At 48.2% G+C, this 17,666-nt stretch overlaps 1 protein-coding gene across 1 annotated transcript in view; it reads right to left on the reverse strand.

The window, feature by feature from the left end:
* HTATSF1 (HIV-1 Tat specific factor 1) overlaps positions 1–13,279 on the reverse strand; it is a 35,491-nt gene extending 22,212 nt beyond the window's left edge. The window contains exons 1-4 of the mRNA XM_066581821.1: positions 12,994–13,279; positions 6,515–6,695; positions 1,107–1,154; positions 858–1,012 (exon numbers count right to left, since the gene is read on the reverse strand). Of these exons, the coding sequence (XP_066437918.1) occupies positions 858–1,012; positions 1,107–1,154; positions 6,515–6,695; positions 12,994–13,149 (540 nt within the window). The 5' untranslated portion in view covers positions 13,150–13,279. The remainder of the gene's footprint in view (positions 1–857; positions 1,013–1,106; positions 1,155–6,514; positions 6,696–12,993) is intronic.
* Between the last annotated feature and the right edge of the window lie 4,387 nt (positions 13,280–17,666).

The raw sequence follows: 17,666 nt of genomic DNA on the forward strand, positions 1-17,666 counted from the left end.
GTATTGTTGTTTTATTCTGTTGTTTTGTTTTACTTATGTATGTAATTGTGTTTTTTACTATCTGTGTCCCCCATGGCGTCATATAAGACCTCTGGGGGACACTCACTTTTTTTTTTTTTTTTTAACTTTATTTGACATTTTCCCACTGTAGCTGGGCAGTCCATAGGACCCTCAGTTACAGGGGAAAGCAACCCCTGTGGTGACATTAGTCACCTGCAGAGCTGCCAGGGTCTAAGTCTGACCCTCCAGCTCTGCAGTAGCAGGGAATCCCGGGAGGTCACATGACCCCCCGAGGCTCCCGTAGTGAAAGAACTTCTTACTTTCACTTTGCCCCGACAGTGCTCATTGAGCACTGTACATCGGGGAAGCAGAAGGCAGGAAGGGTTAAAAACCCCTCCTGCCTTCTGCTCCGGGTTATCAGCTGTCACTAACAGCTGATAACCCGTTCCTGCCTCTGACTGATTGCAGAGTCAGGAGACTTAGAGCACCGCCGTATTTTTACGATCGGTGGTCCTCAAAGCCCAGCACCAGCCGCCGTATATATACAGTGGCTGGTCCTTAATGGGTTAAATGATGTACAGAATCAAATTAAAGGGGTTTTGTTATTAAAAATCCTCTGATAGGCCAAGTGGTCCACCCAGTCCATCTACCCAGAGGTCACTGTCGATACCAGCGCCAGCTGCGTCCCAGGAGAGGATAGTATACCCTTGTTTGTTATTTTAGGCAAGGCCCAGCTGGGGAACGCCGTTTCGTTTTTATGACAGTTTAGAATTGGAAAAAGCGTAACCAGAAATCATCAGAACAACTAAGATGACTCAACATTCAGCTAAAACCAGCAATAGTGAGCGACTACGGACCTTGAGATAGCAGCACAGGCCGTCGCCTTTCAGATTCCCTTCTTTATCCTTATATAGCTTGATTTTAAATTCTTCGCTCTGCGGATCGCGCATGATAATACCACACTTAGACATAATGTCGATAAACTCCTCATTTGTAACATCAGGAGGCAGTCCTGTAAAAGCACAGAGAAAAATACAAAAGGACTACTTAGACCCAAAACATCATGAGCATCGGCGGCCCGTGTGAGCGCAGGCCGTGGCACTAACCTGTCACATACACATTGGTGTTTCTTTCATCTTCCACATTGAACCAACCTGTAATTAAAGAACATAAACACTTTTTAATAAGGTCACCTTCAGAAATACTGATCACGATTAGAGATGAGCGAGCGTACTCGGAAAAGCACTACTCGCTCGAGTAATTGGCTTTATCCGAGTATCGCTGTGCTCGGGGCTAAAGATTCGGGTGCCGGCACGGAGCGGGGAGCTGCAGCGGAGAGCGGGGAGGAACGGAGGGGAGATCTTTCTCTCTCTCTCTCCCGCCCGCTCTCCCCTGCTCCCCGCTGCGACTCACCTGTCAGCCGCAGCGGCACCCGAATCTTCAGACCCGAGCACAGCGATACTCGGATAAAGCCAATTACTCGAGCGAGTAGTGCTTATCCGAGTACGCTCGCTCATCTCTAATCACGATGCATCACTTTACATATAAAATGGAATACAAATAACTAAATGCAAACAAAGGTCATTCTTAGTGCAGTTTTTATAATTTTTCAACTTTTGCATTTTTTTTTCTTTTAGAAGAATAAAATTAAATGTTTCACTCTGCTAATATTCATTCCAAGTAGCCCAAGGCAGCCGACCAAAGTCAGGCAGATGTGTAATCCCGGGCTCTTCCAAGGACTCACTGCTATGCATGCACATTAAAGGGATTCAGCTGTATAGCGAGCGGTGCGCAGCATCTCATGTGTCTGAATAGATGTGAATTGTCACTAGAGGAAGATCTGCTCAGGTTTTTTTCCATCCCCATTTTCGTTTCTTCCTTTCTAAGTGAAGTGAAATGGAAAAAAAAAAAATACCGAAATTCCACAATCTTTGAGTGCGCCTTGTTTCTACGGCATACACATTGCAGCAAAAAAAATACATGATGACTTTATTCTATGGGTCAGTACATTTAATAATAATAATAATAATAATAAACTTTATTTGTATAGCGCCAACATATTCCGCAGCGCTTACATAGACAGGGGATACAGAAAGACAAAATACAAAAATTACAGAGCCACGGTTACATAGTAATCAGCTGATGGAAACAGTAGGGGTGAGGGGCTCCAACGAGCTTACATACTACAAGTAATGGGGGGATACAGAAGGTAAAGGGGCTGGAGATGTGCACTGTATGGCGAGGTGGAGAATGAGGGATGCTATACACATAGACAATGGTCAGACATTTAGCCATGTGACGGCAGAATCGGTATGACTGCAGGAGCCGTTTATGGTGGCTAGCAGGGATTGCAGTCAGTAGGTCAGGGAGCATGTTATCAGGCGGAGTACAGAGGGGTTTGTTTAGGGAATGCGGTATGCCTCCCTGAAGAGGTGCGTTTTTAGAGCACGCCTGAAGTTCTGCGAGTGCTGGATTGCCCGGATAGCCTTTTGTAGTGCGTTCCAGAGGACCGGTGCTGCTCTGGAGAAGTCTTGGAGGCGGGAATGAGAAGTTCGAATTAAAGGGGCGCTCAGTCTGATTTCGTTAGCAGAGCGGAGAGCCCGGGCTGGGTGATGGATTGAGATGAGGGAGGCGATATAGGGGGGCGCTGCACTGTGGAGGGCTTTGTGGATGAAGGTGGCGAGTTTAAATTGAATTCTGTATTTAACGGGCAGCCAGTGCAGTGACCGGCACAGGGCAGAGGCATCCGAGTAGTGGCTGGACAGGAAGAGGAGCCTGGTTGCCGCATTCAGGATGGATTGGAGAGGGTAGAGTCTGGCGCAGGGGAGGCCGATCAGCAACGAGTTGCAATAATCGAGCCGGGAGTGGATGAGGGCAACAGTAAGCGTTTTTAGCGTGTCCACAGTGAGAAAAGAGCGGATTCTTGCAATGTTCTTGAGGTGCAGCTGACATGTTAGGGCCTGAGATTGGATGTAGGGGGTAAAAGAGAGATCAGAGTCAAATATGACCCCAAGGCAGCGGGCATGTTGTCTAGGAGTTATGGTGGCGCCACACACTGAGATGGAGATGTCAGGATGAGGTCGGTTAGTGGAGGGTGGAAATACCAGCAGGTCAGTTTTAGAGAGGTTTAGTTTTAGGTAGAGAGAGGACATGGTGTTAGATACAGCGGACAGACAGTTAGTGATGTTTTGGAGTAAAGGTGCAGAGATGCCACAGGAAGAGGTGTATAGCTGGGTGTCATCAGCATACAGGTGGTATTGGAGGCCAAAACTCCTGATGGTTTGTCCAATAGGGGCTGTGTAGATAGAGAAAAGAAGGGGGCCGAGGACAGAGCCCTGGGGGACCCCAACAGCAAGGGGAAGAGGAGGGGAGGTAGAGCCAGCAAAGGAGACACTGAAAGAGCGGTCAGATAGGTAGGAAGAGAACCAGGAGAGAGCAGTGTCCTTTAGGCCGATGGAGCGAAGCATATTGAGGAGGAGTTTGTGGTCAACAGTGTCAAATGCTGCGGAGACGTCGAGGAGGATCAGTAGGGAGTAATCGCCCCTTGATTTGGCTGTCAGTAGGTCATTGGATACCCTTGTAAGGGCAGTTTCTGTCGAGTGTTGAAGTCGAAGGCCAGACTGTAGGGGTCTAGGAGAGAGTGCTCTGATAGGTAGCTTACAAGGCGGGAGTAAACCAGCCGTTCTAGTAGTTTGGAGATGAAGGGGAGGTTTGAGATGGGTCGGTAGTTGGCAGCATCAAATTTATGTAGCTTTTTTTCTGGCTTTACTACCTGTATTTTTTTTCCCCCCTACAGATATATTTTTTTTTATGATTTACTGCCGCCATCTTCTGACAGCCCTTACTTTTTTATTTCTCTGTCGAAATAGTTGTGTGACGGCTCATTTTTTTGCGGGACGTCCTGTAGCTTCAATTGGTACCATTTTCGAGTACATATGACTTTTTGATTGCTTTTATTACATTTTTCTTGGAGACAGAGTGACCAAAAAAAGCTCAATTCTGGTGTTTTTTTTGTCCTTGACGACGTTCACCGCGTGAGGTAAATAATGTATTACTTTGATAGATCAGACTTACTTTTTTTTGTCCCCAGGGGGTACAAGAACATGCAATACCTTGATCGTTCCTGCAGTATGAGGTAATGCCATAGCATTACATTAGAACGCAATCTGACAGGCAATATAACAAGCCATGCCACATTGAAATCTTAGCAAACAGTGTAACTTGACAGCTCCTTCCCTAGCTGCTCCCCTGTTATGAAGGTGCATTCACTGCCTTTCCACTAAGCTTACAGGGGGCTGTATGATAATACTGGGGGTGGTGGAGAAGATCAGGACAGACAGCAGAGCAGAGAAACCTACTATTACAGAGGGCTGTAATTCACTCTGGGTGAATTTTCTGCTATTATCAGCAGTGAGGGGGACCGGACCAGATGCTACTCAAAGGGAGAATGAGAAATAGCTGTGTAGTGTTGAGTGGTCATGCTTATGCTGCACAGCTGCTGAAAACGGAGAGGGGAGAGGGAGCAAAGCTTGTGTGCATTCATGAGAGAAATCAGCTGATTAATGCTCTGTACACCCCCTAGACAGAAACTTCAATGGAGAGACTGCCAACCAAGTATGAGGCTTTCTAAATGCTTAAGAAGGAAAGCTCAATGCAACAAACCAGATATGATGCATCATTTTCTTCTGCAGGGACTTAGTAAGATCTGTGTGTGTTGATCCGTCATGCACAATGGCTTCCGTTGCCTTAAAATGCAAGTAGTTTACTTAAAAAATACTGCCTCATCTGCAAACTTTGTTAACCATCACCACTGTAATCTCATGAAAGTTGCAGTCAGCAGTTACATTATGTATTCCTATGTAATTCTATCATATTACTGTTACATCTGCAGTGTAGTGTGAAATAGTCTAGATTTGCTTTAGAAGCTAAAATGAGCTGCTGGCTTTTAGTTTCTCCCTGCTCTGGACAGTATGACTGACAGGTCAAATATCTGTGGCTAGGGTGGCCCAAATGTGCCGACAGGTTCTATTTAAGGCCTACTGCACACGACAGGGTCGGATATGGCATGCGGGATCCCGCAGCAGGATCTGACCCTGTGCCCAACCGGTGACGACGCTCAGCCGTCAAGATTCTTTTTCTTTACTGCAGGAGCATCGGTGGGCATGCGCAGTATAGATAAAGCCGCGCCAGCTCTAGACGATGTCGCGAATCCCGCGACCCTTCTGCAGTGCTCACTGCAGAAGGGCCGCAGGTTGGAAGGCTACCATTGACTTCAATGGAAGCAGTCGGTGCGGAAAACTGTACAGAATGGAGCATGCTGCGGTTTTTCTGCTACAAGCAGAAATTTCTGCTTGTGTGCAGAAAGCAGCGGGTCTCCATAGGAGGCTATGGGTAGTATTTGCTGTGGAATCCATGGACAGTCGCCAGTCTCGGTTTCTGCAAATCAAATCCGCCCGTGTTCAGGAGCCCTAAAAGGACTCGCTTACAATCCCCTTAAACAAAGTAAGCAGATGGCAAGAGAAAGGTGAGGAAGGTAAATACAGGAGACTCAGTGCTGCATCTGCCTAGCTGAACGTCCGTGTGTATGTGCGGGTTTTGGGCAAGATTCTGCATTCTGCAGACAGTTATCTAACAGGTATAAGCAGTCTAAGGCCGCATGCACACAGCAGAGTCAGATTCTGCATGCAGAATCTGGCCCTGGCGGCGGCCGGGTGGCAGCAGCAGCATCCGCTCGTACCAGCTAGCTTGAATCTTCATCTGTACTCCAGGTGGTCCGCACGGTTCGCCCTCAGACAAGCACAGTACAGATTTTTCTTTTAAACGCCTGCATTTCCCACGGAATCTGCAGCCCGTTTACACGTGGCTTCCATTGACTGTAATGGAAGCTGTCCGTGCGGACACCGCAGGAAAGCGGAGCATGCTGCAATTTTTTTCACCTGCAAGAAGAATCCGCAATTGGCTTACGCTTGTGTGCATAACCAAAAAAAAAGGACTTTTCCATAGCATGCTATGGAAGACATTTGCTGCGGAATCTGGGGGCGGATGCTTCTCACCCGTGTCCATGAGGCATTAGACCTGTGAGAGCTGTAAGGCCGCCAGCAGACGGGCGGGTCGGATCCGGCAGCGAGGATTCTCGCCGCGGGACCCGACCCGAGTGCCTGCAGAGAGCGGCACGTACTCACCCGCGCCCCCGGCTCTTTCATGTGTCGGCTGCCGGGCAGCCAGCGCATGCGCAGACCGGAGGCCAGTGAGTGACGTTTCTAATAGAGCATGCTGCGGTTTGCTTGCCGCGCGTGATTCCGCGCGGCCAAACCGTGGCCGTTTGCATAGGATTGCGTTTGTTAACACAATCCTATGCAGGCTTCCAGGGGCGGAAATTCCGCTGCGGAATTTCCGACCGGCTGCAGGCTGCCTAAGTCTGAAGCCAAACTGGGATTCAGTCCCATCTAAAAAATCCTTTTCTTTGGTGAAGCCAAACCCTGGGGTCCAGTTTAATAAAGGATATAATCATTACCTGGATCACCTTTCCTCTTCTCTCCCTTCGCTTTCGGTTCACCTTGCTCTGGCTGAGGTTTGGGGTCTATCTTCGGCTTTTCTTTCTCTTTGATTTCCTTCGGTGCTTGAGAAGGCTCAGCATTCTCAGGAGCGTTGTAACCATAATTCGCTTGATACAGCGCCAAGAAATCTTCTGTTATCTAATTAAAAGAAAATGGAATTATATTACAAACAGCAATAAAAACTTTCAATAATGCAACCACAAAAATAGGACAAAAAAATTTAGACAGCCGTAGCAAAACTTTAAGCCCGTGGTCTGGACTTGCCACAGGATGGTAGAAGGCAACGAGATGCCTAAGGGTCCATTTACACGGCTGCTCATCAGGCCTGGACCTTCCTTCAAATTCCTGTTCTAACAATAGGAAGTGTAAAATGACCAACGATCAGTCCACTGATCGCTCACCAATCAACATTACATCTCTCTGTGCGAACACAGATGTAGTTAAGCCCATGAGGACGGACAATCGTAAATACAATCCGAAAAGAGTGCTGATCAACAGGCGATTCAGCCAGCGCTCAATGAATCGAGCTAAGAATGTGGCCTGTCTAAAAGAAGCAAAAAGAAATCTTTCCATCAAGCGTGTTTAGGTTTACGTTAATGAAGTGCAGTAAGGCTACTTTTAGACGGCACAATCTCGTTTGCGCGTGCTGGTGACGTCATCACCCGCTCGCTCAAGCCTGTGACGTCATCACCCGCTCGCTCAAGCCTGTGACGTCATCAACCGCTCGCTCAAGCCTGTGACGTCATCAACCGCTCGCTCACGCCTGTGACGTCATCAACCGCTCGCTCACGCCTGTGACGTCATCGCCCGCTCGCTCACGCCTGTGACGTCATCGCCCGCTCGCTCACGCCTGTGACGTCATCGCCCGCTCGCTCACGCCTGTGACGTCATCGCCCGCTCGCTCAAGCCTGTGACGTCATCGCCCGCTCGCTCAAGCCTGTGACGCCATCGCCCGCTCGCTCAAGCCTGTGACGTCATCGCCCGCTCGCTCAAGCTTGTGACGTCATCGCCCGCTCGTTCAAGCTTGTGACGTCATCGCCCGCTCGTTCAAGCTTGTGACGTCATCGCCCGCTCGTTCAAGCTTGTGACGTCATCGCCCGCTCAAGCCTGTGTAACCCATTAGGCTGTCAGATTCATCGTTGACTTGTTCACTTCTCTTCAGGGTTTCACATTCGCTACGTGAAACACTGAACGAAAGGTGTTTAAATGGAACGACAATAAATGAGCCAACGATGATTTTTATGCCGGCAGAAACTGAACGGTGGAGGATAATCCCTCAGTTGTTGGCTTACATTTAGACTGAATTCACTTTTGCTCATTTGAACGATAATCGTTCCGTCTAAAAGCACCTTGAAGCAAAGTTCAGATTTGCGTTACGAATTCAGTTTTTCTGCTCCTCCGCTGAAGAAAGATGAAGTTCAACTGTGGTGGATGGGTGGGCATGACAGACACCAATGACACCCAACGGATCCCACTGACTTATAATAGGGTCTGTAGGCTTCTGTCATGGCGTTTGTCATTTTACAAGACGGAAAAATAAAAGCACAGCGTGGTACGCCTTTTCTGGCAAATAGGATGGAAAATGCAACTGAAACTGCAAATGAAACCTCCAATGCCAATGTGACTACAGCCCAAGACAGCTTCAGTGTAGCCTACCAATGAAGTGGCCAGAAAAGCTTATACAGTGGTGCCTTGGGTTAAGAGTTTTATTCGTTCCGTGATGGAGCTCTTAACCCAAAACACTTATTTCAAAACCAGTTTCCCCATTGAAATGAATGGAAAAGCCACTAATCCGTTCCGGATCATGAAGCTCTCCCACTGATTTCAATGGGGATGGCGTTGCCCCTGCCCCATGGAAAGCAACAGGACACCGGCATCCCTCAAGTGATTTTCGGGGAAGGGCTTTAAATAGAAGCCTTTCCCTGAAATCATCCCTAGCTGCAGTAAAAAAATAAATCAAATATATACTCACCTGTCTGCCAGGACTCAGGCGCGTCTAGCCGCCGCTTGTTCTCCCTGCACTGCTCTGAAACTTTTCAGCAGGCAGGGATTAAAAATGGAGAACAAGCAGCGGTTAGACACGCCTGAGCCCCGGCGGACAGGCGAGTATATATTTTTTACTACAGCTATGGATAATTTTCAGGGAAGGGCTTATATTTAAAGCCCTTCCCCGAAAATCACTGCAGAGGTTGTCAGCAGACCATTACTTTCAATGGCGCCACCGGCAGCAGCTGCAGCCCCATTGAGAGCAAGGCTCTTAACCCAAGTTTTTGCTCTTAAGTCAAAGCAAAAATTCGGGAGAGAGCCTGCTCCTAAGTCAAAAAGCTTGTAAGCTGAGGCGCTCTTAACCCAAGGTATCGCTGTAAGTGGATCAATCCAGTCAAAAAATCAGTCGGATGTTTGTCTTTGTTTATGGGCACCATCAAACACCATCACCTACTTTTGCCGAAAGCAGCCAAGTCAGATGACAACTTCGGGTAATCAGACATTAACAATGGCCAAACCCAACAATTTTGACTGGACTGGCCAACCATATAATGTGTATTGGGCTGTTTTGACTTTCCCCTGGCAGCAGATTTTAGGGGTCGGGGGGATTGGCATGTTGGCTTTCAAGATTCCCCATACTTTTGTTCTTTAGGGAAATAAGCCACTACGGAAAGGGTACAGCAACGGCGTATTTCCCCAAATCAGAAGACTTGCGATATCAGTCCAATCGAGCATAGATGCATATTGGAGATTGGGAGGAGTAACTGTTGGCCAAGTGAGTGATCAACCGACAGTTATCTAAAGTATATGGGCAGCTTTATACCCATCTGTCTAGTGAAGACTGAATGTGTGCAGAGGTCGGAGAGCAAGGACTTCGCTCTCAGCTCCCATCAGGGTCTCGAATCCCATGACAGATGCACCGCAAAACAACCTTACAGCTGTCAGAAACAGAGTATTTTAAGAAGCCTGACTAAAGCAAGACATATAATGGGCCGGACAAATATATAGTTATGATCAGGCAAATGACTGAGGATCACAGCTGTCACAATGACTGCAATAGACCTCAGAGCTCATCCAACTCCGGCCTGGTGTACAGGGCAGGAAATGTAATACCGGGAAACGAGCCGCCGCCAACCTACTTCATTCCTGGAGGAGTAGATCATAAGGGCAGAAGCAAGAACACCTTTACCATCTCAGGCCTCTGCAAGGAAACGGGACATCCACATGTACTTGTCAGGGGTCAAGGAAGTGTCACGGGGAGAATAAGACGTAAGCAAGAATCCTGCAGGCACACCTGAAGTACGGGGACGCCAACCACAGTGATGACATCATGACTTTATGCTTAGGGTCAGTACGACTACAACGACAGTACCAAAAGTATAGAGGTTTGAGGGGTTTTTTTTGTAGCACTATTTAAAAAAATATATAAAATATCTTCTGACCAGAAGTTTTTATTTTTCTATCGTACGGCCATGTGAAAGTTTTTTTTTTTGCGGGACGATCTACGGTTTCTTTCGGTACCATTTTGGGGTACATGTGACTTTTTCCGTCGCGTCTCATTTATTTGTTTTCTTGGAAATTGAGTGACAAAAAAAGGCAACTCTAGCATTATATTATATATATATTTTTTTTATGATGGCATTCACCAAGTAGGATTTGATTTACTAGCTATGACTTTTACAGACATCGAAATACCAAATGTTTATTTTCCTTTTGATTTTTTAAAACAAATATGGGAAAAGATTTTTTTTTTTTCAAAACTTTTTAATATTTTTTTTAATAATTCGAGAATCCTATTTGCCCTCTGCTTTAAAGGGGTTGTCCCGCGCCGAAACGTTTTTTTTTTTTTTTTCAATAGGCCCCCCGTTCGGCGCGAGACAAACCCAATGCATGTGTTAAAAAAAAAAAAAACGTTTAGTACTTACCCGAATCCCCGCGCTGCGGCGACTTCTTCCTTACCTTAGCAAGATGGCCGCCGGGATCTTCACTCACGATGCACCGCGGGTCTTCTCCCATGGTGCACCGTGGGCTCTGTGCGCTCCATTACCGATTCCAGCCTCCTGATTGGCTGGAATCGGCACACGTGACGGGGCGGAGCTACGAGGACCAGCTCTCCGGCACGAGCGGCCCCATTCACCAGGGAGAAGACCGGACTGCGCAAGGGCGTCTAATCGGGCGATTAGACGCTGAAATTAGACGGCACCATGGAGACGAGGACGCTAGCAACGGAGCAGGTAAGTGAATAACTTCTGTATGGCTCATAATTAATGCACAATGTATATTACAAAGTGCATTAATATGGCCATACAGAAGTGCTGAACCCCACTTGCTTTCGCGGGACAACCCTTTTAAGCCCTCACAGGGGACTTTTAACTGCGATTGTTTGATTGCCTCTATAATACACTGCAATACAATGTGCTGCAGTACTGAAGTATTTCTGCAGGCCAGAGAAAGCTCTTCACAAGGCTCCTGGCTGCCAGGACACCCTGCAATCTCACAATCAGAGAGCTGTTCAAGACATACGAGTGCAGTTCAGGACGCTGAGGGGTTCAGCTATGATCACATCTGCATTCAGAGCCGCCGTTCAGCAGTTCCATCACAGATCCGCCATGAAATGCCAGAAGAACAAGTCCGGTAAAATACCAAATAGCTCAACGGAAACTAAAAGGACCCCATTACAGTCAACGGGGTCAGTTGGGCAATCCTTTGGTTCCATCATGAAACGGATTCGCTCGGCCAGGGATTTTCCTTTCCCTGCTTCCATAATGGAAAAGGGAACTGGAATCCCCCAACACTGCCTTAATCACGGCCGCGTAACGGGGCGAATCGAAACCACTCACTTCAACAGGATTTCAGGGGTGTCGGGATTCTTGTCCGTTAATTGTGTGGATAAGAAGTGATAGGATCCTTCCCAGATGTAGTGAACACCACGTGCAGAAGATATCGGGCGGCATGTATCTTCCCGCCGCTTTTTTCAAACTTTTGCGCTCTGGCACAGAGTTTGAAAAGCCAGCAAAGGGCAGGAAATTCCCCTCTTTCAGGCGCAACTACGCTCCGTGCCGGTGAGTATGGGCTACGCTCATCTGAATTATGGCAAACTGACCCGATTGGGTATAATGGGGTCCTTTCGGTTTATGGTTATACCTGTGGTCTACCATCAAGGCCACAGGTCTTATCGGAGGCCCGCTGCTAAGGACGGCCCATAGGGGTGTAGATGCATCTTCTATACGGCCGCCTTCAGCTGCCGGGGGGTGCAGAAAAACAGCAAAGACAGCTAAGGGGGTCTAGGAATCAGCGGGGTCTCAGCAGTGGGATCAGCGGGGTCTCAGCAGTGGGATCCCACTCATTAAAACTTTTGACATGTCTCTCTGATATTTCAAAAGTTTCACAAAACTTCACCAAAGTATAGCAGAAACTATTATGGAAAAGACCCCCTCCCCCCACTGTCCCGGACGTTTGATAACCGCAAGGCGGCGTAATGAAAAGCAGCGTCTGCGTCCCACCTCGTACGTGCGTCTACGTAACGGCGGACATACTCTAGATGGCGCCAATGTCACAGCGGCTCCAGCCCATGATTGTGTTGGCACAACTGCGGCCCGTTAGGTTTCACAGACCTGTTGTAGAGATCACATGACATCACACGCCGTCGCACACCGCCGTCATAAGGAGAACGTCACCTGCGCCATTATTTAACAAAGTTCCGTCACTAACCCCGCATTACAAAAAAAAAAAAAAATAATCCAACGTAAACAGCGCCTGGCGGTCACAGGGACACGTGCTAAAACAGTGCGTATTACCGGGACGTGGAGCGGCGTGTCGACACGTTTTTCCCACGCGGCGGATTCCTGGTTTCTTCATCTCGTACCAACGTCACATAGCGCCGCCGCACAGACGTAACGTAACCGCGTACGTAGTGTTTGTAAGCACCCATAGTGCAGCAGGCGCCATCGTGCGCAATAGGCGATACAATACATGCTGCCTCCGGTTTTCTCGCACATATTATATGCAAGCGGAACAGCGAAAAAAAATACCGTATTTGAATTGCCACGATTTACCGACTATTATAGCCGCGTATATAATGCGCAATATAAGATGAAGGTGCACGAAGCGGCCGTCGCTCGGTCACTAAAACGTACGGCGTCAGTCATTGGTTTACGGTTACGCACACCAACCACCGCTCATCAGCCGCTGGCTGCGCTGCCGCTCGCACGGGGTGCGCATGGCGTTCAAATACGAGCGCCTGTGACGTCACCCCGGGCGACTTGTGATCAGCCAGCGACTATTGTTTGGTGCGCCGATACGACATAACTAGTGACCGGTCGCCATGTTTACACGGGACGACCACAGTCCGCGTTCGCGGTTCGTCCGATGGTCGCCTCCTATAAAGCTGCCTTATCCTACAAGGGGCTGTGGGAAGGACTGTACCATTCTGCTGCGGGGGTCCACTCACCTTAGGGAACCAGGCTTTCTTCTCCAGGTCCCATTCATACTCCGTGCCATCGCTGGGGTCCCTGAAGGTCCGGCCGTCCTGCCCCTCCTCCTTCTCACGGTTGCCGTACAGTTGCTGGAGCCGCAGCTGCTCGTAAAACGCCTCGTTGCTGTCCATGTCGGTTCCTAAGGGGTTAATGACGGTACAGACAAGCGGCGCGGCGGACCTCAGCCCTATCTAATATCACACGGAGCCCCTGCACTTTCCAGGTGCGCTCTACGCATGCGCAATACATCTTAGCTCGGGCGCATGCGTCAGTTCGACGCAAGTGCAGACTTCAGGTCTTAAGTGCGCATGCGCTACAAGTTTTAGCACGGTCATGTGACCGAGTAGTGTAAAAGGCGGGCTTCTGAGGGTGTCGTTTGTGGTGTCCTCTGCCTGCAGCTCTGTGCCAGGAGGAAGCCACAGAAAGCAGCGGGAATTTGGTGGTTGTTCGGCAACTGCTGGTTTGGGAATAGATGAGAATGTGGGAAAACCTCTGTATGTGGTTTCTGGGTCCAGTGGTGATGTGAGGGGCAGGGGCGTAACGTTTGGCTATGGGGTCACGGGTATAACAATGGGGGGCACACATAAAATGGTCTGTGCCAGTGTCTGCTGCAAAAAAGTGGCATTTTTTTTTGCAAGCAGGTATTTGTGCAGAAAATTTGCGGTTTTTCCCTTTGCGCCGCCCTGCCATTTTTTTGGAAAGTGGGTGTGGCTTGCCGGCGAGGGGGATCGGCCACGCTGCACGGTCCCATTTATATGTAATTTACTCCAAAAGCTGGCACGGATTATATAATGTATACACAGAGGAGCCGGGGATGTGGCGGATACACGACGAGGCGCACGCCGCTTCATGTATGACATGCACGGAGCGCCGGGCGAAGTCGTACTTAAGCGCAATTAGTTAATTCTGCCATATTTTTCAGTCTCTGGAACTTTCTTATCTTCGGCTGCCCACATGGGGCAGACTTCATGAAGCATTTTATACCCGTCTCTGGTGTAAAAAAGTTGAAAATTTTGCGCACGTGGGTGTTTTTGCAAAACTTTGCAACTTCTTTCTAAGCCGGCTCCACCGCTTTTTTGCAAAAATGGGCGGGCCTCGTCAGGAGGGGGTGTGGCCACCCTGGACTGGCAGATTAATACGAGAAATGTGTGCCAGGTTGGACCCGGTTTACGTTTCTGAGAAGGCGCACGGAGGGGTCGCGGAAGAGTTGAATACATAAAGAGGTGTGGTCAGGAAGTCAGCGGACCGCGAGGCGGCGGTAATCATACTAAGGGCAGGCGCTCGTCTGGTAAGACGCTGCGTAGAAAGCTCCGTGTTCTACTGGTGTATGGAGCGTGAGCGCGTATGCCCGTGCAGGATGGCATATCTCACGCACGCTGGCATCCCGCTCTCTTCTTTTTTTTGTACTTTTCTTGTTTCGTTTCCTAGCAACGTGTGTATAAACCGCCGCACATACGCAATTTTCATACACACCCATAAAGAACAATAGGGCTCTGTCACGCGTAATACGCGATGAGGGCGGAGTCATGCTCCCATGATGATCATGTGAGCCCCGCCTACGGGCTTAAGCGCATGAGCGTGTCTTAGTCCCGTTATTATCACGGCCGTATGATGGGACAAAACAAACCACAGATTTCAGTTGTTTTTTTCACTAGCGGGATTCGTGTCCGTTAATTGTACGGGCGAGGTATGATAGGACCTGCGCTATATATAGTGTTAGCGACACGCGGGAAGGATACGGCAGCCGCTATCTTCCCACAGTTTTTTTCAACCTCCTGCGCTTTGGTGCGGAGAAAAACCTCGTTCATGCGCTACCACGCTCCGTGCCGGCGAGTGTAGCTGCGCAAAAGGCCGTCTGAAACCGCCCTCAGCCCGCTGTTGGAAATGCCGGGTTTTGTAAATTTCCCAGAGTGCCTTACTGACTTCCCCCTGTGTATGCGGTGCCTGGAACATGACTGCGGAACACTCGCCTGACTCCTAACCTGTTCCACCTGCCCGGGGGCTTTGGGGAGAGTCTACTGTATATAAGATGATGGTTAAAGGGGTTGTCCCGCGAAACAAAGTGGGGGTATACACTTCTGTATGGCCATATTAATGCACTTTGTAATGTACATTGTGCATTAATTATGAGCCATACAGAAGTTATTCACTTACCTGCTCCGTTGCTGGCGTCCTCGTCTCCATGGTGCCGTCTAATTTTCAGCGTCTAATCGCCCGATTAGACGCGCTTGCGCAGTCCGGTCTTCTTTCTTCTGAATGGGGCCGCTCGTGCCGAAGAGTGGCTCCTCGTAGCTCCGCCCCGTCACGTGTGCCGATTCCAGCCAATCAGGAGGCTGGAATCGGCAATGGACCGCACAGAAGACCTGCGGTCCACCGAGGGTGAAGATCCCGGCGGCCATCTTCACAAGGTAAGTAAGAAGTCACCGGAGCGCGGGGATTCAGGTAAGTACTATCCAGGTTTTTTTTTTAACCCCTGCATCGGGTTTGTCTCGCGCCGAACGGGGGGGCTATTGAAAAAAAAAAAACAACCCGTTTCGGCGCGGGACAACCCCTTTAAATCCATGGACTTCACCAAGAGGGTAGAGAATGCTGGCAGCTCCTGCGGTGAAGGCGTTGCTCGCTACATCTTGTCCTCTACTATGTGCGCACGGCGTCACTAGATGTCCTCCTTGTAGAAGGGATGCTGGGGATTTAGGCCGCACTAAAAAAATATATATTTTCTTTATAGGGTCATTCGGCAGGATTTGGCTACAGGAATATGAATATACACTGAAGAATCCCTGCATTAGGAACACCCACTTTAACCCCTTAAGGACGCAGCTTTTTTTTTTCTTTACATTTACGTTTTTTCTTCGCCTCTTTCAAAAAAATCGCAACTCCTTTATTTATCCATCGACGCCGCTGTATGAGGGCTTGTTTATTGCGGGACGAGTTGTATTTTTCAATGAGGCTATGTAATGCATCATAAAATGTACTGAAAAAGTGGAGTAAAATGAAAAACAAAACGACATTCCGCCATCTTTCAGTGCGTCTTGTTTCTACGGCGCACAAACTGCAATAAAAACAACATGATAACTTTATTCTATGGGTCGGTGCGATTACTGCGATACCAAACTTGTATAGTTTTTTTTATTTTGCCGTACTATTATTTTTTTTTACAAAGACATTCAATTTTTTTTAAATTATTTTCTACCGCCATCTTTAGCTCAGTAACTTTTTAATTTTTCCATCGACATAGTTGTGCGCGGGCTCATTTTTTGTGAGACTTCCTGTAGTTTACGTTGGCACCATTTTAGAATACATATGACTTTTTGATCGCTTTTTATTGCAATGTTTTTTGGGAGACAAGGTGACCAAAAAAGTGCATTTCTGGCATTTTTTTTTTTGGACATTCACCGTGCTGGTTAAATAATGCATTACTTTGATAGATCAGACTTTTACGGACGCGGCGATACCAAATATGTATTTTTGTTTTATTATTTAGATTTTTTTTATTATAGATATGGCAAAAGGGGGTGATTTAAACCTTTATAACTTTTTTCTTAAATTACAATTACCGTGTTTCCCCGAAAATAAGACACTGTTTTATATTATTTTTTTGCTCCGAAAAGGGCAGAGTGTCTTATTTTCGGGGAGAGAGGGGCTTATACTCACCTGGTCCGCGGCCTCCCGCTGGTGTCCGACGGCGGCGCAGCATCATCCTTATCTCACAGCTGTCTTCTGCTGGTGACAGGGCTTTGAATCCCCCGCCTCCAGCAAAGCAAACGCTGTGATTGGCTAATCGAGTGCTGGCAGCCAATCACAGCTGGTGCTCGATGAGCCAATCACAGCCATTCAGTGATGTCAGTGATGTATTCAAAGCCCCGTCACCAGCAAAAGATCAACTGGGGGAGGACGCCGCGACACTACAGCGCTGTCGGAGACCTTCGAGACGCCGTGGACCAGGTGAGTATTGTTTTTTTGGGTTTTTTTTGTTTTTTTTTATGGGCACATTAGTTAAGTCCTATTTTCGAGGGAGGCCTTATATTTCAAGTCTCCCCCGAAAACCTGATAGGTCTTACTATCAGGGTAGGATCTATTTTTGGGAAAACACAGTAGTATAACTTCATTCATCTTATTTTTACTTTATTTTTTAGTCCTCCTGGGGGACCACAACCAGCGATGCTTTGATTGCTCCTGCAGTATGATGTAATACCATAGCATTACATCATACTGCAATTGGGCAGGCAGTCTATCAAGCCACCCCACGGGGATGGCTTGATAGGCAGTCTGCTAAGACAGCCCTGGGGCCTTTCAGAAGGCCCCTGGCTGCCATGACACCCACACGGCTCCCTGCAATCTCATCGCGGGTGGGAGCCATATGGGACCACCGAACATCGTTCGAGGGATTTAAATGCCTTTGTCAGAAATGACAGTGGTATTTAAAGGGTTAATAGAGCTGATCAGCCGCACGGCTGATTGCAGCTATTGCTCTCGGGTGTCAGCTGTAATAAACAGTCAGCGCCCGCGTTGTATGAAGAGAGGTCGCCCCGCGATCTCTCCTCATATATACCCCAACCCTGCAGGATGTAACTGTACGTCCTATAGCGGGAATAGGTTAATAACGGGATAGTCCAGCTTTTTGGGTGATCACGGCTTTCAGGCATTG

The sequence above is a fragment of the Eleutherodactylus coqui genome, chromosome 10, assembly GCF_035609145.1.
Source record: "Eleutherodactylus coqui strain aEleCoq1 chromosome 10, aEleCoq1.hap1, whole genome shotgun sequence".
NCBI classification, from domain to species: Eukaryota; Metazoa; Chordata; class Amphibia; order Anura; family Eleutherodactylidae; genus Eleutherodactylus; species Eleutherodactylus coqui.